Source organism: Carya illinoinensis, chromosome 2 (genome assembly GCF_018687715.1).
Source record: "Carya illinoinensis cultivar Pawnee chromosome 2, C.illinoinensisPawnee_v1, whole genome shotgun sequence".
NCBI lineage: Eukaryota > Viridiplantae > Streptophyta > Magnoliopsida > Fagales > Juglandaceae > Carya > Carya illinoinensis.
Genome location: NC_056753.1, coordinates 28,909,756 through 28,928,058, shown reverse-complemented (window position 1 = coordinate 28,928,058; position 18,303 = coordinate 28,909,756). Strand labels below are relative to the sequence as shown.

The window sequence follows — 18,303 nt, the reverse complement described above, 5'->3', positions numbered from 1 at the left end:
ATCACTTTTTAGCCTAATATTTATTAGAATAATACTATTGAGAGTGACAGTCTGATTTTCTCGAGAAAATTAAACAAACACAACAACATATTTAGAAATAACCAAATACATTTAGTAATTTATCACTAGTTGTAAGCACAATCGAACTTTAGAGTATTTAGAGAAGTGAATTCAAAAATGTTATAAAAACAAATTTAATACCTCTAAAATTATGAAAAGTTTTCAAAAACATCTCCTCAATTACAGTTTTGTCCCCCCAAGATAAATTACATCATATAGTCACGTCCCGTTGTAAGTTTATTCCTTTTTCAATTTAATTTGGCTAAATTTGGTGCATTGGGAGAGAATAACACGTTCAAGGATTGTTTGCACTTTCCTAGGTTGATTAGATGGTTGTATAAATTTGATAAATTGGATAGAGCATATGTTAGACGTAGTTGTTAAGAGTTTAATTTTTCTGTTTGGGGATGTGCTTTTATTGGGTTATTGATTGAGTTGGTTCATTTATTTGTAAGCACGGTTTATATCTACCATAAGTAAATATCTTTTAATAAAGCGTTGGACGTGTCGTCATTCTTTAAAAACAATATATGTATAACTATTCCATTAATTTAGGTACTCGCAATTTCATAATAGTATGAACAAATATATTATTTAATATAAAAATATATATTATCTTTTATTATCACCCCGCAATCAAAAAGTTATTTTTAAGTTTTAATGTAACAATGCATTTTTTTATGAATGCCATTCGCATGATGCGGGGCGGGATAGCGGGGTGCACCCAAACATTTTCTATTATCAATGTCATACTCAATAACTCTAATTCATATATATTTTAGTTGTTTGTTTGCCTCCTTGCACATTTCCACCCATCCCAAATTATAGTTTTATTTTGATTCTTTCTATCTTAGTACTCCTTCAAGATTTGGAGATATTAGTTTGGAAAATAACTCACACAAGCAGGGGCATTAAGATTTTCAAGATATATCTACATTATTTGAGCTATGTAGAGGACTAGTAATTTTTAAAAGTCAAAAACTTATTTTTTAATTGATAGATTAATTCGTTTAATATTAACTCTTCATGTTTCTATTACTACTACCGAACAAACATTTTTTGCCATGAAATTTAAGAAAACTAGACTGCCTACTCGATTAAAAGAAGAGTTTTTTATAGATCATTTGCTAGTTTGTATTGAGAAAAAAATTATCAAGAAAGTTCATTGTCGAGCTTAATTTGAAGGGAAAATACTAAGTTCATATTTTAGTTTTCTTATTTATTTATTTATTATGTAAAGGTCTCTAGCACAATAGGAAACTTTTTCTATTTAGAAAAGAAAATTATCTTACAAAATAATTTATAGACATGGTTTTTCATATATAATTTTATGAAGTATAATTATTATTATTTTTATATAAACGAATGTAAAAGAAACATATTATTTATGCAAACACATACGATATACTTTGCCAATCGCCGCTTATATACCAAATTTAAGTTTCATCTGTAGTTAGATTTACTTCATAATAAACAGAATTTTACAATTTCACCGTATCAAGACAGGCCAATTTTGTTTACAAGATCGGTTGACGAAACATTTATTTCAATATTTAATCAGATCCGCACTGCATTAAATAATACTCTTTATCTTAATTATAAAAAAGAAAATCCTTCATTTCGTGACTTTCCACTGGCCCAAAAGTACGGAAATAAATAGATTTTTTCACAAATAAATAACGAATTGATACAAAATTATTTCTAGAACCAATAGAGATGACTCAGATGAGTAGGCTAACGTATGGTTAACATGTATTCCATCTTGGCCTAGCATTTTGATCCCTCTGTTACTCTCTGACTTCACACCGCTCCCATCTTATAAGGACACGCACAGAGATAAATGCCCGTACCAATTACCAAACCCCTAGCCTATCATTATCAACGGTCACCCATCCACAACCATGTGCACCTTAGAAAAGCGCGGCGACCTCTTCTTCCTAACACTCACCGGCGACGGCGAGCACCGCTTCAGCCCGACAGTCATCGACTCCCTCATCTCGGTTCTCTCCCAAGTCAAATCCCAAGCCGTTCGCGGCTCCGCTCTGATCACCACCGCCCACGGCAAGTTCTTCTCCAATGGGTTCGACCTATCCTGGGCCCAAGCCGCCGGATCCTCCTCCGGCGCCCGTGAGCGGCTCCACCACATGGTTGAGTCCTTCAGACCGGTCGCCTCCGCGCTTCTCTCGCTCCCTATGCCCACCATAGCCGCCATAAACGGCCACGCTGCCGCCGCCGGATTCCTCTTCGCGCTCAGCCACGACTACGTCTTGATGCGGCACGACAGAGGCGTGCTGTACATGAGCGAGGTCGACCTCGGGCTGACCTTCCCCGATTACTTCACGGCCATGATGAGGTCAAAGATCGGCTCGGTTTCGGCCAGGCGGGACATCTTACTCAGGGGGATGAAGATTAAGGGGGAGGAAGCGGTGAGGGCAGGGATAGTGGACGCGGCGCACGAGAGCGCGGAAAGCGTGGTAGAGGCGGCGGTGCGCCTGGGAGAACAGTTGGGGCGGAGGAAGTGGAACGGCGAGGTGTACGCCGAGATAAGGAAGAGTCTGTATCCGGAGGTGTGTGGGGTGCTGGGATTGGCTCCCAAAACCGTAATAGCCTCTTCCAAGCTTTAGACAGAAATTAATGTCATGGCCCTTCTGTCCGTCCTTGTGCCACCAAATAAGATATATCTTGGGTCTAATAATCTATGTATTTTGTGGATTTTCATAAGTTGGGGTTGGGTTTTGGATGATAAGTGAGATATAAATCAGTCACTAAACAAAGTTTGAACTTCGAATCAATCTCATTGTTGGAATATACACAATTTTCTTTTTAGGGTTGCTTTTACGTGCTACGTTTTCTTTTTATTCAAATTTGTGTGAAGGTTTTGGAACTAGGGGATGGGAGGGTCGGCCAAAACGAGCCAACCCTGTAAGGTTCCACAAATTATGTCGGCCATATGTCTTGATAGCCATACAGCACTCACCAGTCAAGGGCGAGCGTGGCATAATTAGCCAACCGACCCTTTTAAATTTCCTTAGGGCATCACGACCAATATTTATACAAGACCCTTTCTCATCTCGCTTAGGTCTCTTTTCGATGTGGGATGGGGGTAGGCAGGGTTCCAAACATCGGTAGTTACTTGAACACGAGGACCTTGGCGAGACTTTCTGCCAGAACTCGTGCTGGCAACTGCTTCCGCTCAGAAACCCTGCGCAACAATCCATAAAGCATGCACAAGCCTATTTTCCAAACAGAGACGAGATTAGGTAGCCGAAAGCAAAAATATTATAACAATTATCATGCATGTAAGTGGAGAAATGACTTGCACATATATTAACTAGGAATATTTGTAAGTTATGCTAAGAGATTTGGTTCCTACAGAGAGCGTATTTCCAATACTTGAATGCAAAACAGACTTAAAAAAAAGAACTGATATGGAAAAGCTGTGCGACTAGCGGTTCGAACCGATGTAGTAGTCCGGCCAGTCGAAGCTGCAAGTCCAAAAATCAAACCGGTAAATAATGCCTTGAAATGTACAGATTTGTTGCTGATTATGTTATGTATGATAATAAAGCTTGTATGCCGTCCTATTTGACCGCTCAAAGTGACCGTTGGTCAAAATTTTTATTTATTTTTACTTAATAATTAAAGAAGTGATTTTAATGTATTGGTATATTTTTTTAAAAAAATATTTAAATCTATTAAAAAATGTGAAAAGAAAAAGAAAAGAAAAGATGACTAGCGGTCACTTTGAGCGGTGCTAATCGGGGCGCTCTATGTATGATGCACTTTTAAACAGCCTTTGACTATGTATGATGCACTTTTAAAACAGCCTTTGACACGAAGTTCGCTGCATTTGTGAACAGCTCTAGATCAATTTCTAAGATTCAATTACAGATGATATATTAGGATAAAAGGACAACCACACGATATTTTGATCAGAAATGCTAGGTCTCTAAAACTTACTCAAAAAGTGTAACCATTTTAAGTTTAAAATTGTATAAAATTGAGAAATTTCAAACACTACTAGTTAAACTTTCTTGATTAAAGAAAAGCACCTGCCAGCTTGAATAAGCATCAAGAGTGCGGGAGGGCCGGAGAACTTTTAGGAGTTTATGTAACACATTGCTTGTGCTTGAAGAAAATATGAGTCCTTGTATTTTCTGCCACTTCCAATGTGAATCCCATTGCGAATCCAGTCTTCTCGATGTATCCAAGCATCCCGGCCAAAATCAAGAATTCCAAGAATCTGTCACAGAGATGTGGCACATAAGTTAAAATCAGTTGAGAAGCAGGATGATGAACAGAATCTACTGTTTGAAATGGGCCTATTCAGAATCTCCATTCAGAATCTCTTCACGATTTCACATCAAACCATTCACGTCAAATTAAATCCTTAATAATTAAACTTCCCTTTTAAAAAGTTCACTATTTGACCTTTACAGATCAAAACATTATGAGTTGAAACTAGAAATATAATCATCCGCTAGCACAATCACAAAAAATATAAGCAATTACAATAGACCAATAATAAGTAGACCCGTGCAACTATATACCTTTCTGCTTGTGACCTTCCTTCTAAGGATGCAAAGTATGCATATAGAAAAAAGCAGTTGAGGTCATAGCAAAAGTAAGCACCAAAAGCAGAAGAGGTCTTTTCAAAGAACTTTTGCGTAGTAAGGCTTCTTGGTTGCATTTCATTGGTCTCTAAGGCAAAGTCTTGCTCACCATTCCATCGATCTTTTCTTCTCTATTCAACCGGTCATATTTGATCTGTAGCTGGTAGTGACATAAGCAAAAGGTCTAGAATGGTCTATTTTATTTATTAGATCGCAAGTTCAAGGGATCGGATGGGTTTAAGTATGGCCTCTAAATGCGACATTCAGCTTGTTTAGTAGTAGTTGTCTGTTTCTGAATTCAATCTTGAATAAAAGAAGTGAAGAGTCTTCATGGACAGATGACTCGAAGAGCATTTGCAACTGTTTATGGTCATGACTTTTGTACCATTTAATGCTTCCCTTGATCAACTTGATGGCTTGAATACGATATTTTTTTAATACATTTTCTCATCTAAACCCCACTACTGACAAATATGAAATATTTTTTTCAGTATAGATTAATAGTTACATATTTCACGGTGATGAGAGAATTTGCAGACTTCTTTCCGCAATTTACTTTTTCTTTTTTAGGTATGCCAAGTTAAATTGGCTTACATTTGATCCCTAGCTATATTGTCAAATTATATTGCATTTCTCTTAGAATTGAACAAAAAGGGGAGGGAAAAAAACGAAAATTCCCTTAATCCCTATCTTTTTCATCATCAATGCAAATATGCGAACAACCCAACCCTTTGACCTCCAAATTTTTTTCTTTTTCTTTTTAAATGAGAGGTATTTTCCCTTCACATTTACTTAAGTTTCTGAGATGTACAATGTCTTTTCCCCCCTTGGCAGTTAAAAACTTTTATCTCATTTCTTATCGAAGTCAAATTCTTAGGGAAATTCTCCTCTTATTCTATGGTGGCATGTACTCTACCAAAGCACATCAGGGGCAATTCAGATAATCATATTGTCATCAACCAACCATGACAACAAAAATAGGCAGCCAACATATGCAGAAAACAAACACACAAGTTAATCAGAATCATCTTTAAAAGACCAACTACAGGTAAAATGGAATACAAAATAAAGGAGAACGGTTTTGAGTGCTTGACTTACCACTCCACCTTTCCATGACACAAAATTTGGATCTGTTCTTGATTGCAGAACCTGTTTAAGATACGTTAAGGTCAGAAAATCTATCACCCATAATCACTTGAACGAAAGTTAAACAAAAGATGATATAGAAGGTACAAGAGGAATCTCAGAAGGTTAAAAAAATGATGCCTATAAAACCAAGGACTATATCCCTGTATGCAGTTGTAGATTCAAATAAAAATATTGATCTATCACTTTTCGACCCTTACTGGTTTTTTTCCCATAAAATTGATCTCTTCTTTTCCTCCAGAAAAATTACTTAAAAGGTACAACCATTTGCTGTGAACTGTGGATATTGATAAAATCTTGTTTTAGCATTAACACAAGCACTTATACATGGCAATAAGGAGCCTATTTCTGAATGAAGAAAACAATTTCTAAGGTCCAAAATATAATGCTATGCAAGCAGATTATATGTCATATAAAGAAGGCATTAGCATGTTCAAGCTAACCTCGACAGTATCAATTGCCTCATTCGAAGGAATTGCATGCAAAACTCTGCAACAAGAAAGGGAAAATAAGATGTGGAAACATTACAGAGGTGTCGGAATCTCCCATAGAAACTAAGTCAGTCCACTACATTTCAAAAGCATTTAATTTTGATAAGCAGCTCATGACGTCAATGCCTGACTTCATGTTTATTATCCTTCTAAAATACATTGGACAGAAATAGTCCCCCTGGTGTTTTTAAGATTACACAAGTACAAAATTCTGTGTGGTTTATCAAATAAGGTATAAGTTAAAAACTAGAAACTATCAATACTTCTACAAGCTTAATAGAACATTTGGTATCAGTAACCTAATATAGTGAAGCAACTTAAAAGCACAAGGAAATGATGACCATGTGCCTTTAAACGGCAAGAGCAGCCAGAAAATTGTAACATCTGCCTTATATAGTTCCCCTAAAAGGAACAGATTGTAGCACAACAACGCAAACAAAAACAGCCAGTTGAAACCCTATTTATGGGCGAAGACCTCCAAAATTTAACTAATATAATGAATCAACTGAAAATACATGACTTAATCAAGGCTAAGTGATGAAAAATTCCTTTAAAATGAATATGTTTAAAGCATCCTTCATAAATTCTGTAACAGAGAGAGCACCTAGCTTCTCTAACAATAAGATTCTAGAGTACTCCTACAAGGTTCAGCCTCTAAAAGTGTTATTTATAATTGAAGACCTATAAATTAACAGTGGTGGACTGCCTAACCTAAGAGATGTAGCCTCCCAACCTTATATATTTGCAGTGGCATAGTACTCTGATACTGATTCAACAGAAAAAAGGAATGAATATCTATACTCTTTTCTGATGGGTTTTTGTCAGGACTAAGATAGCTATAGAGTAAAAAAAAAAAGGGAAAACCTTTTTTTTTTTTTGGTTTCCTTTGAGACGTTGGTCAATGGAAAGGAAATATTGCATCCACTATTAGTACTAAAACAATCACGATTTATTTCAAAAAGAAAAATCTGAACAAACCTCTCCTCCACTGCAGGAATAAGGCCACCCGTCAATGCCACTCCACCTATCTAAAGCACAAAACAATGTTATTTCTTCCTGCCTCAATTGTTATTCAGAAATATAATCTCACAGTCCATCAGGCTGCTAAAACTCACCAATTGTATGCTACAAAACAATTTTCTCTGGAGGTCTATACGCCCTGTCAAATGAACACCGTATAATTAATCAGCATCACTTACAGGATGTAGTAGGATAAATGTGACCAAACTACCTGTTGAAAGAATGCTGCTTGTGATAGCCTCTGCCAGGCCAACCTTCTCTTCTTTCTTTGGTCTAGCCGCAAAAATTGGGTAGCTATCCCACATTGGTAATCCAATATTCATGCTAGGATATAAACCATCTGATATGTCAGATCTTCTGGGAAATTCCATGTGCCATGTATCTTCCAGCATATCCTCATAGTCATGAAACCTAGTGAAGTAAACGACATAAACAGTAGCAGAAGTTACCACTGGTTTCTTCATGTGCAAGCCTATAGTATTTGATACACATTACTAACCAAGTACGTGGTGGTGGAGGATACACGTCTGGAACCAAAAGCATTGGGTAAAACAGACCCATAGGAGGAACCTATTAAAGTAACTATAAGCGATATTGTTCAGCCAAACAAGGTACATTCAAAAGGACAGAATAAGCAAAAAAGATTTTGTAATAAGAGACAAACACTAAGGGCAGTTAGCCTTGTCTTGTGAGACCCAGCTGGCATGCCATCTTCATAAGAATGAACTATAGCAGCGGCATCAAGTTCCCCTTCCTATGCACAAGAAAGAAATACTTTGAAAAGAGGAAAATCAGAGAAGCAAGGACATTTTTGAAAAGTATATTTAAAATAAGGAGAAAAGATAACTCACTTTAATTTCACAATATGTCTCTTTCAGTCGGTTTAGCATCAACAGATCTATAGGCTTTGTCAAAATGTCAGTACGAATTTGTGGCCATGTCTGATGATGCCTCTGAGTCCAGAGAAGGCATCTTGCAATATCCTGAAAAATTGAAAATGTTAACACATATCCTGATGTGACTTTTTTTTTTCTATTGGCACCAGGTGTCTGGGAACAGTGTCTTGACTAATCCTAAGGATGCATAGAACCTCGGCAAGGAGTTTTCCCTAAGTGCACCTCGGGTAATTCAAAGGAAAAATCCCACAATCCAACGGCCCCTAGAGATTTTTAGCACCCAGCAAAATTCGAACCTTAGGCCTGGAGGGAGCATACCTCCAAGACCAAGGCCTTTACCACTTGAGCCAACCCCTAGGGGTTATGCTGATGTGACTAAAATTATCAAGGAAAACTATGGATCACCAGTGTAATATGGAACAGACTGGGCAATCATTGAACAAATACAAAAAAACTGCAGCATAAGTATGCATGCCAGAAGCTGATAAAAAAAAAGTATGCATGCCAAGAACATCAGAAGAAAAAGAAGGTCAAAGAAAAATATAAAATGTATTTTTCAACTCTGTGGATTAGGAAAACTGGGAGCAATCGAAAAGATAAGAGAAAGCTGACAGAAGATTAAAGAACCGAGAAGTGGGACAAACAGAAGGGAATAAGAAAGAAAGATAACAAGGATGATTAGGTCATGTGTGAAGAACAAATTAATGCAACGGCAAGGCATAATATGATTCAAGTTAAATGCACTTCAAGAACAGGAAATTTATTAGAAAAAGCGAGCAAAAAAAAAAAAAAAAAAGAAATTGAAGAATGCAAGGGGTTAAAAAAAAATTGGCATTTTACACTTTGCAACCCAAACTATCAAAACTGACATATTGCATCCTCAAACTACCACAGACTGTCAAATATTACCTCTTTTTCCAAGTCTAACAGTTAAGAATTCAAACAACGGACAACGTGAAACAATCTCAATAATTGGATGCTGACAAGATCTTAATGATAGTCTATTTATTTGACAATTGGCAGTAGTCAAAGGGTGCAATGTGACAATTTCATTAGTACAAGCTTTGAATTTATAAAACTTGTTAGTTTTTTTTTTTGATCGATAAATTTATAAAACATGTTAGTTGGAGAGTGAAAGTATGTTTATCCCAAAACTCATATCCTGCACCTTTACAAAAAGAAATAGAAGAAAGTTGATTGATGATAGTCACCCACACAAATACAAAGAAATGCAGCATCAAGAATGATTCAAGTTCAAGGTACTGGGAGGACAATAAACCAGTAAGAAAGGTCACCAATCAACAAAGAAACAATTTTCCATACACTAAATGCAAAGATGCGGTGTTCGCTTTTTTAAAGAAACGACTAGTCAGCACAAACAGTTTCCTCGTACACTTGGCTGGGTGAAAAATCTACTCCCAATGGTATCACCTTATGAAACAATTAATAAACACAGACATTTTCCACGTATGGTATAGCTCATTCAAAAGTAATAAGTTTAAAGATGAATCGGACCTCTCCACCAAAAGGTAACGTCTTCTCCGTAGTAGGTAGCGCCACTCCATCCTAAACACCAAAAGTTGATTATCAAAGGCAGGAAAGCCTTACTTTTCAAAAGCAGATACTTCACCATGCTACTACTAAGAACCAGCAAGAAGCAGGAAAGTAATTAATGTTTTTTTTTTTTTTTCCAAATATTTGATTTCAAAAGTGAAGAAGCAAGATCTGGATATCCAGAAAAAAGAAAAATGAAGTATAAATTTATTGTAGTTACCTCAATGCAAATCACTGTTGTCACCTGAGCACCCATATTTACAACACATGCTGTTGATAACCCATTGCCAAAAACAGCTGCTAGACCTTCCTGCATCAAATTATTATTTTTTGATAAATAAACAAATTGTATTGGAATAAATAAACCATATACAAGAGGAAATTTCTAGTGTACACAAGGGAATGCAAATTCCAAGAAAATCATCAACACTTTGAATAAATAGAACTTGTAAAGCATAATGCCAATGATTTTTTTTTTGATAGGTAAAAAGAAGCAATAAGATAATGCTAATGATAACCTAATCAACCAGGAATAATGGAGAATAGATTGGTACCTGGAAAAAAAACTTGTGATGGTGCATGTTACTAATACTTATTGTCTGGGTTATATTATATTATTATATCATTTAGTTGAGAAGCATATTGAATCATTAACTGAGGCAAGTTTCCAATACATTAAAAGATCTTATGTATCTTGAAAAAGTGGTTACACGCTCATAGAAGTAACATGGATGGTAATTGGATGCCAAAAAATAAAACTTTCAGTATATCTATCGTGCCAAATCCATCTTCTGCAGGTTATTTTTACATATTCAGTAAATTCATATAATATTCGCGCATTCTAGCAAAATGTTTGATGTTCAAGATAAATCAAGCGACAACTCTGTCCATAGGATAAAATATCAGTCTGCAAGATCGCTACGAACTATTTTTTGATAAGCAGATAAGAAGATCACACCAAACTAAATAGTTATAGATATCTAGTATATAAACCCGGTTGGAATAGTGCATAGTTTAATGCCAGTATGAATGGTTAATTAAATTCATCATTTGAAACTTTTAGTAATTAATGCCAGTATGAATGGTTAAATAAATCTAAACATTTACTTATAAAAAAAAAAGTCTCACCTGGTGCACCACTGCAGAGCTAAAACGCAAGTCTCGCAACACTATGGATAACATTTCTTTAATTTCTGCTTATAATAAAGACCATACACAAAATTAAATTAGTTCCCCCACATTTCAGTTTTCTCTTCAAGAAGCAATAAGCAAATATGAAGAAGTAATCAAAGATTTGGAGGGTTAAGATCCAGATGGAGATTTTTTATTTTTATTTTTGGAGTTGCACATGATTGAGATAGCTTTTTTTTAAGTGATGACCAGAAAAGCAGTTTTTACAAGAGTTCACACACTATTCTTCAAATCAATGGCACGCCAAGCAGTGAGATGAACCTCACATGATAGGTAGAAATATCCAATACACTTCATCCAGAAATAACTAAGGTTGTCAGCTACCTTTCACTTATACATGATGTACAACCCACCAAGAAGTTGTCACCTAGTTTGCATGTATCACCCCAATAGAAGGCCTAAACCACATGACCTATACTCCAAAAGAACTAATCAATGATACAATTGGAGTTCCATCAGAACCTTACAAAGAGCAAAAACTTCTCCTTTCCAAGCAATATGGGATCCCATACACCACTTACCCTTATCGTTATCATATGGGTTATCACAATCTGCCCCCCTTAAATTCCCAATGTCCTCATCGGGCCAGTCCATTTTAGGTGGCACAGCTCAAATCCCACATTTATGGTTAGGATAGTCTATGATACTATTTGTAACGCTCTAATGAAAGGTCCAAAACCACATGGCCTATACTCCAAAAGAATTAGTCAATAATACAATTGGAGCCACATTGGAACCTAATGAAGAGTAAGAACTTTTCATTCTCAAGTAATATGGGATCTCATACACAACCTACCATTATTCTTGTCATATGGGTTATCACATTGCAACAGCCATAACACAGCTTAAAAACATTCATTACATTGGTGGACAGGCAAATAGAAGTGGAGGATTGTTGCAATCAATGTGAAACTCGAATTTATGGTGCAACTTCAACAGGCCTAAACTCAATAAAGTAGCTTGCATCATTGAAATTGATAAAGTCAACAAAAAGAATGACCTCATTATGAAATGACATTATGACATAATATGATGCAAGCTCAGCCTATTGCATGCTGACAACCATAACAAGATGTACTTTTCAAGATTCTTAAAATTCAAGCTTAGATGCTTAATAGTCCTCAAGTTAATTTTTTTATTTTTATAAAAAGCAAGTCAAAATGTTGAAGACCCATAATTTCTTAAACTAAAAGAATATTAAGTGCTCTAGTGCAAAGAGCATCCAGCATAAACACCTCATTTCTGGTTGTTAATGAGTTTTCATTGACTCACTTTCTGAGTGCTGGAACAAACCTTTTTGGGAAGCATGAGCTATGGGTGTCTTTGTTCTAGATCTAGCAAGCAAGTTGTAAAGTATAAATTTGAGAGGACATCTGAGTTCAAACTAAGAAAAATGATCAACTCAACACAAAGACAAACAAGATTCAAAATTGTCCTTGTGTCAATGTTGTACTTGCAACCCCAAGAGGTTGGCCCAAGTGGTGAAGGCCTTGGTTTTGGGGTATCACTCACTTCAAGGTCCAAAGTTCAACACCTCATGGGTGCAAACAATCCTTTGGAGCCACACCCCCAGGTGAAAAGCCAGTAATTTAACCAGTTCTGTATAAAAAAACTTCTGAGAGTGTGGTGCACAGGACCGAAGGGGTGGGTTCGAAGGGCCTTGCCTTGGATAGGTTCCCCAACATTAAAAAAATAATAATAGATTAATTAATTTAATTAAATTAAAAAAATAGTGTACTTGCAAGCAGACTGCACATATGGGCTTTTAAGATCTGACCATCCTTTTCATTGAACACAAAAAACCAGTTCAAATTCAAAGCATTCTACAGCTGATGTTACACTACTTTCAGAAGCCTATAAGCAATAAACCGTTCTGGTAGTTGTTGAGAAATTCCTTTCACAAATAAGCATATGCTGGCAGAAAAAAATGTAGGAACACACTTCTAAAAAACTGTACAGGTTACAGAGAGAAGTGACCACTATTAATGTTTATCATAAGTATTAAGCCACAGACAAGTTGCAACATAGAGAAGACAATAAAGCCAAATTAGAAAGAGATTTTTCAATCTAATGATCTCATAATCTACAAAGAACTATTTACGGCATAAATACCATGGTTATCAAATGTTTCTGGCACAACAAGAATAGCAGAGTACATGTTTCTTTCAATGTGGGGGATATGCAATTTCTCCATCAATATCCAGTCCCAAATAGCATGCAGATCCTCAATTACCTGAAAAACAAGAATTAGGTAATTAAGAGGAACAGTAATTCCCAAAACAGTAAAAAGCAATTCAATTTACAGGATCAAAACAGATATGTGATGACACCAAAAAATGGATCATAATGGTACCAGTACAGAACATGTACACAGCACATCACTTACCCCGGAATGAGGTAAGATTAGGGGGAAGCTTATATAGCTAACAAGATCCTTTATTGAAAACTAGTGTGCAAAAACTAGTTTCCTATCCATCCATTTCCATCCCTTCATCTTTTGTCATCTGTGACCATTATCCTAATTTGTCCCATCATGAACAAAGGTTCCAATTATCTATATTTTCTTTAAAGAAGAAGAACGACAACAACAACAATAATAAGAGGATACACGAATCAACTTTTCAGGTCACTAAGTTTTGTGATCTGGAATAAAGATATAGCACGGTATGGATTGTGTAAATTGCATCTGTAGGTCTAATGTGCTATGAAATTGGGAAAGCTTGTGAGACATTGGATTCTAAGTGGAAAACGTGAGTTTGCCCCAGCAACAACTGCATTTGACGTCTATGATTACTGGGAATCTTTTTCTGATGCATGCGAGAGAAAATAAAAATGTTTCATGTACCTGCTGCATGGGATAGTGTAGTGAAATATTCAAATGACCCCTCCGAATAGGACGTCGTAAGCAATATGGCTCTGTGGGGGATATTTTAAGTGCTTCCTCACCACATATGAACTGTCTGAGTTTAGGTTTGCTTGAAATAAGCTCCATAGAATTAGCACCTTCATGCTGGTCCAAAGACTCATTAGCCGTACCTTCATTTGTTGAACTTACTGCATAACCAATTTGCATACATAATGAAATGATCACTGAGACTAAGCTGATACAACATTTAGTGGGAGCACATCAAGTTAAATGTCATGCTATCCAACTAATTATAATTAATCAACAACCTTGCAAGCAGAGTAGGTAAAAGAAGCGAAAATGCTAAGAATAAGGCTATCTTACTAACATATCATCAATGCCTCATTTTTCAAATAAAGTTAGACTATACTGACAGGATTGTGGAAGCCTTAAAACCACCAGGGTTATTTTGACAAAAAGACATACAACTCGTCAAGATTTTATCTGAGTGTCTAACCACTTGGACTTTACGAAAACTACTACAAAGCCAGACCCTCGCCACCCCCCCCCCCCCCCCCCCCCCCCCCAAAAAAAAAAAAACCACCAAAAAACAACCCCAAACAAAAACAAAAAAAGAAGAAGAAGAAGAAGGTTTTTCACCCCAATTTCTGAAGAGTTACCCGACAAGAAGCAAAGGGAATATTAACCAAGTCAAAACAAAACAGTGATATAACAGAAAATTCAGACCTATAAAACCTGCAATGCTTAAACAATAATGAGAATCTTGCTAGATGAGGTTTCACATGTGTTCACTAGTGAGTGGACTTATATATATTGACATTACAGTCCAAATTAGAGCAGGTTGTATGGCCTGATCAGGCAAGTCTGTATAACTTATGATTATAGACCTTCACCCCGAACCGCCCATGTTACATTGAATAATGGGGTGAAACATTCTCCGGCTGACCTATGAGCATAATATTCACAAATTGTGGACAACTTTTCTTTTTTTGATAAGTCATTATTTAAATTGTAAAATTTGATTTGTAATATTCAAAGTTTAAAACAGAACTGCTAGATACAAGCGGTTAGCGTACCAAACTGATGTGGTTCAATTATGTCCTCCCAATTTAACTATGCAGTAATCACTCATGTCAAGATGGATCAGAACCATAGCAAGCCAAGCAATAAACAGAAAGAATTATCAATGCAATCGGTCGTTGTGAAAAAAAAAAAAAAAAAAAACAAGGTGGATGTTAATATATATACTATGTACACGACATAGCTCTAAGACTCAAGTGCATATTCCCAAACATTAGAAAAAACCCTTGTATGCACTGTAGCTTACATAATATTTGGAGGTGATAATTCAATTAGTGCCTTTTTTTTTTTGCTGCAGGAATGCCAATTGAGATTTTGATTCTTTATAGATTCGTTAGGACGCCAAATTCACTTGTTGAATTTTGAAAACTTTTTCTGATTACATATGTTCCAAATCTCCGGGTACCTAATGGCAAAGATGAAGTTGGTTCCTTCTCATATAAATCGGTCCAAGAAAATGCTGTTTCCTTCCTGCTACTCTGTGGATTATATCCATCAACACGTCCCATCTGCATAACAGATTAGTTGATTTCATTATTCTTAGCACTTACTGACCAATAAGCAGACTTTTGTGTATGGCCTATATAATTCTCCAAAAATTGAAAACTTATTCATATAATATAGAATTTAACTATAAATAATTCTAGTACTTTTTACACCCATACAAAGGACCAACAGGTGCCTGTATATCACTTCTTAATGTAGGAACTATGTCAGGCGGCAAGAGGCCAGTAGATCAGTGTATCTCCTCCTTCTTAGGCAAGGCATAACTGACATATTACAAATTTCCATGTACAGTTGACACCTTTTGGGCAATGGGTACAGCATAAGATATTTTCAAATTCATCACTTTAAGTATGTTTTCCTTTCAAGATATTAAAATGGAGATGTTGAAACTTTTGTTCTTTCCTTATTAACAACTCTGTAGTTAAGTATTTAGAATTTAAAATAAAATGAATGAAAATTGACTTAGGACTGTTTGGTACTTGAATTTTTTTGAAAAATGCAAAACACCATATTGAATTACAAGTGTAGGTGGTGTATGAGATCCCAAATTACTTGGGAGGGAGAAGTTTTTGTTTTTTATAACTATTCCAATCGGGCTCTGATTTGTAAAATTGCCTTGTCCTTTTGGAGTAGGACCTAGATATAGCTTAGGCCTCCATTGGAACATTACAAATGGTATCAGAGACAATCCCAACCAGAAGTGAGGGATTTGAGCCATGCCACTTATGATAGAATAGCCTAATGAGAAGGTCAGTAACTTTTTTTTTATAGGTAATAAGAAATTTTATTCCAAGTAAATAGGCATAGCCCAAAATACATAGGAAGTATACAAGAGAATACAACTAAATACAAACTAAAGCAAAACAAAATTAAAGAACAGCATTACAGATATTCATATCCCTCACTAGATTGTTCACCCAAAAATTTAAAGTGCTAAAGAAAAAATCCCTAAATTCCCATAGTGCGTTCACAATCTTGGAAGCATCTCCCGTTTCTCTCAAGCCATAAACACCAAAACAAACACGAAGGAATCATCCTCCAATCGGCTTTATTGCCTCCACAACTTACAGCACCTTCCCAACTAGCCAAGAAATCCACCACATGAAAAGGGATCACCCAAGCAATACCTACATAGAAGGTCAAGAATAAAAGGGGGGAGATTGTGATACCCTAAACTGAATGATGAGTGTAGGTGACTTATCCGCATTGCCTGGGAGAAAGAAGTTCTTGTTCTTTATAATGATTCTAATGTGACTCCAATTGTATCATTATACAATTGACTAATCCTTTTAGAGTAGGCCTCAATGTTGCTCGAACCTCTCTTGGGACGCTACAAAAAATGAATGAAAGTGGACCAAGGATTGTTTGGTAGCAATTCTATTTTCTTGTTTATTTTAGAGAGAGTTCTGGTTTATTGATTTCAAAAACAAAAGAAAATTCATGTTCTTCAAACTAGCCCCGATCAGATATAAAAAAATAACCACTGCTCTTATAGGAAATATCAAATACCACGATAAACAAAACAAGAATCAACTTGTGTTATTCTAATACCACTGGCTACTTTTGGTAACTTCATATAAGAATCATTTTCTACCTATTGTCATGCATACCTTACGAGGGAAAGAGTTGTGGGCAACCTCTTCATCCAGAAAAGGTATCTTCAACAGCGACGCAATCTTATAAAAAAAATGGAAAGAAAATAAAAAACATGATTAATATTTAAAAATTAAAATTTACTCTCTAATTTATGATAATGCTCATGGACTCACTATATCGTACGCCTTCTCCCGCTCCATGTGCTGAGCAGTAGTAATCTGGGAATTGAGCATCTGAGAAGTTCCAAAATATTTTAATCCAATTCCAATAATCAATGGAAAATATGGATTAAAACTTACAAACAGAAGATATAACTACAAACCTGATCTTGAACAGTTCTCTTGGGGACTTGGTTGGTATACCGAGCAATGCAGTGAGGAATATTGACCGGAGTGTCCTGCGAAGCGAGGCCTATTCTGATATTTGCAGAACCTGGCAATCAAATGAGACAAAACAAAGGCCAAATCAGGGCGTCGAATAGAGATTGGCTCTGCAAGGTTTTTGAGCTGCAATGGAAATTTCTTGTGCTGAATTGTAAACGTAAAAGGGGCCGACAGAGTGAGCGTTGGCGTAAGAGAGGGTGAGGGTAGAATTAGGGTTAGGTTACCTGGGTTTATGATGACTAGATTGGAGCCTCGCTCGGCGACGAGTTGTGAAGGGACCACGGTTTTCAGGTAATCCTGTGAGAATAAGAACTCGTATCAGAGTCAAGTTAGTTGAATCAGTGTTGGAAAAAAAAAAATTTAGAGCTGAGAGAGTTCGTTTTGGTTCATATTACCATTGTCAGAAGCAAAGAGTTGCTCAGACTTGAAATTTGCCACTGGCCGTACGTAGCTTCTGCTCCTTTTATTCCGTTTCAGGCTTTCTTTTCTTCGTCTATCTTCCAACTATTCCGAGTGAGTTTTTCGGTTTCCGCCTTTTTCCACTTTCTTTTGCTCTTTTCCCTTCCTCTATGGTCCATTCTTTCTTTTCAATTTTTTTTTTCTTCTTTTTCCCCCGCTTTTAATATGTTAATATTTGTACATGAGTTTTACTGCGCATCAGTCTATATACTACGCACTATTTTTTTATATTTAAAAAATTAAAAAAAAAAATTGAATTTATTATTCTTAAACTAATTAAATTTTTTAACTCATTATCCATGTGCCAAATATTTGATAAAAATAAATAAATAAATAAAAATAATGTGATGTATAATGTATAGGCTTATGTTTAATATTTTTCTTAGTACATATGTCAAATGATGAGTTATTTAGAGTTGGAATCCGATATGTTTTAATATA

The 18,303-nt window shown here is 35.9% G+C and overlaps 2 protein-coding genes and 1 non-coding gene across 4 annotated transcripts; 1 reads left to right on the top strand and 2 right to left on the bottom strand.

Moving 5' to 3' along the window:
- The first annotated feature begins 1,757 nt into the window (after window positions 1-1,757).
- Window positions 1,758-2,886, top strand: LOC122300701 (enoyl-CoA delta isomerase 2, peroxisomal-like). Its single transcript, XM_043111535.1, has one exon. It carries the CDS (start codon window positions 1,962-1,964, stop codon window positions 2,682-2,684), a length of 723 nt encoding a protein of 240 aa, XP_042967469.1. The 5' UTR covers window positions 1,758-1,961; the 3' UTR covers window positions 2,685-2,886.
- A 67-nt stretch (window positions 2,887-2,953) lies between these two features.
- Window positions 2,954-3,081, bottom strand: LOC122302085. Its single transcript, XR_006240331.1, has one exon. It is a non-coding gene; the product is annotated as a U11 spliceosomal RNA (small nuclear RNA).
- A 283-nt stretch (window positions 3,082-3,364) lies between these two features.
- Window positions 3,365-18,001, bottom strand: LOC122300700 (actin-related protein 9). Of its 2 annotated transcripts, XM_043111534.1 has the most exons (21): window positions 17,799-18,000; window positions 17,628-17,700; window positions 17,343-17,452; window positions 17,194-17,253; window positions 17,035-17,100; window positions 15,324-15,426; window positions 13,817-14,025; window positions 13,084-13,204; window positions 10,909-10,973; window positions 10,001-10,090; window positions 9,742-9,792; window positions 8,182-8,313; window positions 7,995-8,084; window positions 7,830-7,900; window positions 7,542-7,741; window positions 7,426-7,469; window positions 7,289-7,338; window positions 6,263-6,308; window positions 5,772-5,822; window positions 4,113-4,303; window positions 3,365-3,545 (listed from the first exon to the last, which is right to left on the bottom strand). In XM_043111534.1, the coding sequence occupies exons 1-20, from the start codon at window positions 17,799-17,801 to the stop codon at window positions 4,160-4,162; spliced, it is 1,779 nt and encodes a 592-aa protein (XP_042967468.1). In that variant the 5' UTR covers window positions 17,802-18,000; the 3' UTR covers window positions 3,365-3,545; window positions 4,113-4,159. The 2 variants fall into 2 exon arrangements, 1 of the variants encoding a protein (XP_042967468.1); XR_006240062.1 differs by lacking the exon at window positions 3,365-3,545 and having other exon boundaries at window positions 4,255-4,303; window positions 7,289-7,334; window positions 17,799-18,001.
- Between the last annotated feature and the right edge of the window lie 302 nt (window positions 18,002-18,303).